Here is a 6,327-nt window from a genome sequence, read left to right on the forward strand (position 1 = left end):
GCATTGCAGATGACTATTATGAAAAGCAAATCTCTCAACATCGATTGTAGTTTCATTAGGTCCAAACAACGATTAAATATCTACTTCAATAATGGGAGTTGCAACATTCGGAGGGATATAACTTTCAAGAATTTATGTTACTTATGTGTGGTTAACATCTTGCCTTATATGATGATCATCAAATTCAACATTGAAGCTTTCCTTAATAATTCGAATTCGACGATTAAGCACTCGATAACTTCATCTACTCTGGATTGAAACATTGTCAAATGGTCTTGGTTGTTCTTCGCAAAACATGTACAACCAAAAACCTAAATAATTTTACATTTGGTTTGTGATTGTTCATACCTTCGTATGGAGTTTTATTAAGGTGTTTCTTGATGATGCTTCTATTTTGGAGAAAGCACGCGGTAGACTATTTCAGCCCAAAAATATAGTTACAAGTAGGCAAAGTTTAACATTGAATGAGTAGCTTCTGCTAGAGTTATATTGTGTCTCTCGACCACACCATTTTTTTGTGGTGTGTATGGAGCATGTAGATTATGTTCTATACTTTTTGAAACAAGAAATTCAATTAATGTTAAGTTAATGAATTTCATTCCATTGTCTTTGCGTATTCTCCTAACTGGAAGGTTGACATTACGTTTCACATTCTTTATGAAGTTCATAAATTCCTATGTAGTCTCTGATTTTAACCTAAGCAGGAATACTTAGTAAAGTGGGTGTAGTCATCGATAATGAACATAGCGTATATCTTCCTAGATAAACATTGAATTGCGGATGGACCATGGAGATCGATATCAAGCAACCCAAGAGGTTCTGTAATGGTAGAGTACAAAGCAATTGAATATTTCTTTTAGCTTGCTTTACACACTCACATGTGGGGCATAAAGTGTATTGAAATAAGGTAAATTAATATATCCACAATATATAATATAAAGAGTACAAATGTATGAATCAAGTAAAAGATCAAACTAAGGATAAAAGTGAATGAATAAAAAAACTCATTACTTTTGTCTAGTGCATTGAGTGATAAAAGAAAAAAAAAAAAAAAAAATAGACAACTTTGTCATTTCTCTATTCCACTCAAATGCTGGTTTGCATGTGTTTGCCCAACAAAAAAGAGTATGGAGTCGTTCCTCTTAAGAGCCCTTACTCTTACATGTCTCCAACCAACTATAGTGTTCTCTATGAGTCTGACCACATAAAAAACGAACCAACTCCATTTCCTCTTAATTTGAGTATTAGGTTTTGTAAAAACTCGATGAACGGGGTTTGGCTGGTGACGGTGATAAGGCATGTGGATGGCATGAACAGGAGGTAGAAGATGATGGTGGTTATGGTTGTTATTATCGTTGGTGTGGAGAAGTTGTTGGATTGGAGTATAATGCCAAGTCGATGAACTGATTTGATTGGAGATGTTGGTGTGTTATTTTGTTGTGTCAAAAAAGATTGATAAGAACAAAGGCTCTAAAGGCGAGTGTGATTATAGTTAAGGAACAAGTGCATATGCCTTGAATGGTGGGAAACATTGTGATGTTGCGAGGATAAAGAAAGAGAAATTGAGCCCTAATATAAGGCAACATTTTGTTAAAAGGTGATCCCATTGCACGTCTTAAAGCTATGCGGAATTTTTTGAAACCTTAATAATAATAATAATAATAATAATAATAATAATAATAATAATAATAATAATAATTACACTTATAATTAATGTTAATTAGATTTATTATATAATTAGTCATGTGTAAACAACAATTAAAAAAATTAAAATTAAAATCTTGTATATAAGAAACTAAGAAATAATTAAGTAATTTGTTTTGTATGATTTAATTTATGCTGCCTAAGAAAGTAATTTATTTTTATATGATTTAATTTATGCAAACTATTTGTGTAGAAACACTAATTGACGTAAAATACTTGTCTACTTATATTGGATGTATACATAAAATTAACCAAAATTTGATATGAGAATATTTTAAATTTTAAAAATATATTTCTTATACCAAAGTCTTTTTTGATATTTGGTGGATATCAACAATACCCTATAGCTAGTATTAACAAAATCCCACATCCCCGATACATCGATAGAAAAGCAAACCATGATGTTACAAGCGCCATATATAGATTATAGGCGTACAACAACATAAACTTAACAATACCCTGTAGCTAGTATTAAGAAAAGCGAACATCCCCGATACGTCGATAGAAAAGCAAACCATGATGTTACAAGCGCCATATATAGATTATAGGCGTACAACAACATAAACTTAACAATACCCTGTAGCTAGTATTAAGAAAAGCGAACATCCCCGATACGTCGATAGAAAAGCAAACCATGATGTTACAAGCGCCATATATAGATTATAGGCGTACAACAACATAAACTTAACCAAACACCACCGAACGTCAAAGACAACTCCCGAGCATACATATGATATTATTAATTATACAACCACATAGACACATACACCAAATGCCTGCCTGAAGTGAAACATAACGGAGCCCGAGCCTGGAAACAGGAAAGTTGTGAGATGAGTATTATTAGTATATCAAATCTCAGAGCTCGTAGGGAGGACGAGGGCTCCTGCTTCCAATTCCACTTGCCTTCTCAAAAGCATCTGATGCTGATTTCCTCCGAAACCTGAACGCCTCGCTTCCTGAAATACATCAATTAATTAAATACGTTGACCGATTAATTAGGAAAACATAATCTAAACCAATGCTTAAATGCATGTATTTGCTGAGAAGGGCATACATACAATTTTTAGCTGAATATGGATTGATACTGAACTTTATCCGTTTATTTGGTGACAAGGACATACATATAATTTTATTTAGATGATCCATTAAATATCTATACGATGTCACCCACAACCCATGAAGCATCTATTAAATCATAATCACCATTTTATTGCTTCTATTGAATCGTTTAACGAGTTCAAACACATCATTTATTAAATATCTATATACCAAGCTCCCCACAATCCATTAAACATGTATTCAATCCTAATAATCATTTTATATCTTCTATTGAATCATTCATTAAATGATCATTCAACTCTATTCCATGTCAACACTCCATCGACTCTTATTCAAATCATCATCCTATTCAACTCTTGATGCTCTCATTTATATAATTCCTTCAAATTATAAGTATAACTCATTTAATATTGTATATTTGTCGTTGGACATTAACAGGAATCAAGCAGAGAAACATATATGCATATAATCCAACATTTCGCAAACGAACACAAATATACTAGCTTTATGTTTACGGATCCTTCAAGAATTTAGACTACCACCACCTTTGGAAGGCCGGATCAGCCATTTGTCGTTCACCCACTCCAAATGTAATAAGTGGGTGCGATAAACTTACAGCTTACCGGCAAAAGGAGATACCGGAGGTGTAGATCCGGCAGGAGAGGCCGGCGGTGTATCGCTCAGAGTTCTCTCAGGTTTTACGATCATGATACTCCGTGTTACTTTCATCGAAGGATACTCCACTGCTGTATTCCCCGCCGTTTCCGATTCTGTTTCAGAAAGGAGATGATTATTTTCAGGATGTAGAAAAGATCTTCTAATTAATTTTATGTTTAACGTCATCGTTTTACTTTTCATTCTGCTGATGTACAGTCTCAATAAAAGAAATTAACTACACGTGTTTGAGGGATCTGATGATCGTAAGTATTTGTTGTCGCTATATATATCAACCCAGATCCGAAGTCACGTTTCAATTATGCTGATGTAGAGAAAAATAGGAGACAGAAGACGAAAACCTAACAAAAGTGGGTAACTACTAAAACTATATCAATTATATTGTTATAGATATGACATAAACATATGCCAAAAAGACAACTTTTATGATCACGATAAGTAAATGAGTGATTATTGATCGACTATACATAGGAACATGAGTTATGAACTAGACGTAGTTGATGAAAAAAATTTATTGTTAAAAAGTAGACAGGTAATGGCGTACCCTTGTCTGAGTTCAACGATCGGAAACTTAGATTAGATTGTTTTCGCAGCTTTCCAAGTCCTTTATCCGGTGGAGGGCCAGCGATGGTGTCGTCCCAGAGCTTGTTGAGTAAGCTCATGGCTCAGTGTAGAGACAAGCGCACGACTAGTAATAAAAGAATCTAAGGGATCGGAGAGGCCCAGTAATGGTTGTTTATGGAAATATCGAGGAAGTAAATATCGAACAAGTTAGTTGGACTTAGATTGAACGATAGGCGTCGATTACAGATCTGGTTAATCCGAAAAGGAACCAACGGCTGATCATGAAGCACGTAGATAAGATAAGGCTCATGGTGACGAAGCAAAATTTCAGATTAGATTGTCACGTGTCGCATCGAGCAGACTAGAGGGCCCTCTCACGTGATGGCGATACTCTCTAGAAGTAAGGTTGAGAAAGACCCATATTATTGCTCATTCAAATAAAGAAACTTAAAGTGGAACCTTGCGCTTTCCTTTATTATATAGCCTCCAAGTTATTAGGAATTTCAGGGAATTACAAAATTGGGTTACTAAATGGTAGCGTTGTCGAGGTTCAAATTCAATATAATAAAGTTGGGAACTTGATCTAACGTCGAAATGAATGAACTTGGTCGATCAGTGTGTGTACCAAAAACCAAACGAAGAAAAATAATAACTAATCAATCAAGGACAAACAATAAGTAAGAAAATAAGACTTTTAAGTGGCTGTGTTGGAGATGTTGCAACACCTTACTTTTGCATCAATTATGGTTAATTGCTTGAGAATTTTCATACATGGCAAACGTATTTATATAGAAGGTTTCTTAAACAACAACAACAACAAAAATTCAAAGTCATATGAACACTACTACAAAAAGGCACATAGGACTCGGTATATAAGACCCCATTATTGAAAAAACCGGGTTACATTACTCCAAAACCGGGTTTAATGAAGAGAAAGAACATATGACCCTGTTTCCAGCAATGAACCGGGTCTTATTTTATATCTAAATAACTCAGTTTCTTCTTTAATAACCGAGTCTTTTTACCTACATTAATATAACCCATTTGTAGAACAAAACCGTGTTTTATGAAAGGCTTGACACAATCGCATATATATTTGCATATCCTTGTAACCAATGTTTTAAAAACCGGTTTGTACCGACCGGTCGAACCGGTTGGACCGGGAACCGGGAGAGAGAGGGGTTCAATTATTACCGGTTTTACATTGATTTCTGAATCGGATTGAACCGGCCAGTTTTTAGAAAAATCCAGTTGAACCGGTCAAAATAAACCGGTTGAACCGGTTAAACCGAATAAAAACATCTGAAAAAAAACCATTTGCATAATAAACTTTGGTGATTTTTATAAAATCTATTTTGTTTACTCTAAATAAAAACATATGGTATATATTATAACATTTTTTGATGTGTTATCTATTCATTTAAAACTATATTTTATTTCGGTATTATACTTTATTTTCTTTTCGACGTATATGAATTGATGTAAAACACTAAAACTTCTGGCTATGTGTTATTTTAATGTATTTGGATTGATTTACAACTTAATTTTATGTCTATTTTTAATGTTTGAATTTGTAAACGTCAAATCATCATTTTTATATGTATGTATGTGTAGGAAAATAAAAAAAAAAAATTTATAGAAACCGGTTTACTTGACGGTTGAACCGTGAACCGGTCACCATACCGGTTCAACTAAAAAACCGGTTTTTAAAACATTGATTAAAACCAAAACTAGTCAAAAAATAATTTTAGAACTTAACAATTACCATCAAAAAAGCAAATAAGATTTAGAACCTCACCCTAGAAAAAACAAATTAGATTATCACCAAAACAAAACATCAATTTCAAAGTTGAACATATCGTATAATTCAAGCAGGACCATAACGGGATATGAATAAGTTATTTAAATAAATTTTTAAAATCAAGGAAAATTTTAAAATATTTAAAAGAGTCAGGCGGGTTAGGCGAGTCAATGAGTAAAACGCCCTAAAATAACACTGTGGTTATAAAAGCAGGGCTAAAACACGACTTTGCCTTTTTCTCCAGACTCTTTTTTTTCTTTTTTTTTACTCATATCTGATTATGATTTGCTGATCATAATACTGCTTCCATGAGGATACTATGTGATATTAACGAATTAGCCTTGCATTAGGCTTACAAATAAAATAAAGTATAAGGAAGTAGACTAACCAGAAAGGTGAATCCAAGATTGTCTTGTAGTAAAACTTTGATAGATATAAACTAACAGACGCAAAAAATTGTACAGAAAATGTCTGCATACCTATTAATTTCACTATAATTAAAAATATGACTAGTAATACAATGA

At 33.4% G+C, this 6,327-nt stretch overlaps 1 protein-coding gene across 3 annotated transcripts; it reads right to left on the reverse strand.

The window, feature by feature from the left end:
• Positions 1-2,293: 2,293 nt before the first annotated feature.
• LOC111900195 (dormancy-associated protein homolog 3) lies at positions 2,294-4,177 on the reverse strand. 3 transcript variants are annotated; one of them, XM_052767229.1, is made up of 3 exons: positions 3,983-4,177; positions 3,403-3,533; positions 2,294-2,660 (listed from the first exon to the last, which is right to left on the reverse strand). In XM_052767229.1, exons 1-3 carry the CDS (start codon positions 4,098-4,100, stop codon positions 2,553-2,555), a joined length of 357 nt encoding a protein of 118 aa, XP_052623189.1. In that variant the 5' UTR covers positions 4,101-4,177; the 3' UTR covers positions 2,294-2,552. The 3 variants fall into 3 exon arrangements, with proteins under 3 accessions (XP_052623189.1, XP_023751834.1, XP_023751833.1); XM_023896066.3 differs by having other exon boundaries at positions 3,380-3,533; XM_023896065.3 differs by having other exon boundaries at positions 3,387-3,533; positions 3,983-4,176.
• Positions 4,178-6,327: the final 2,150 nt, after the last annotated feature.

Source organism: Lactuca sativa, chromosome 9 (genome assembly GCF_002870075.4).
Source record: "Lactuca sativa cultivar Salinas chromosome 9, Lsat_Salinas_v11, whole genome shotgun sequence".
Lineage (NCBI taxonomy): Eukaryota > Viridiplantae > Streptophyta > Magnoliopsida > Asterales > Asteraceae > Lactuca > Lactuca sativa.

What these genes read in the sequence shown, in the direction of transcription:
- LOC111900195 (XM_023896065.3), bottom strand. Translation starts at nt 4,100, where the DNA reads ATGAGCTTACTCAACAAGCTCTGGGACGACACCATCGCTGGCCCTCCA. An exon ending in ATCGTTGAACTCAGACAAGG is followed by an intron (nt 3,534 to 3,982) that starts GTACGCCATTAC and finishes TTTCTGAAACAG; the next exon opens with AATCGGAAACGGCGGGGAAT. An exon ending in TCCGGTATCTCCTTTTGCCG is followed by an intron (nt 2,661 to 3,386) that starts GTAAGCTGTAAG and finishes GATGTATTTCAG; the next exon opens with GAAGCGAGGCGTTCAGGTTT.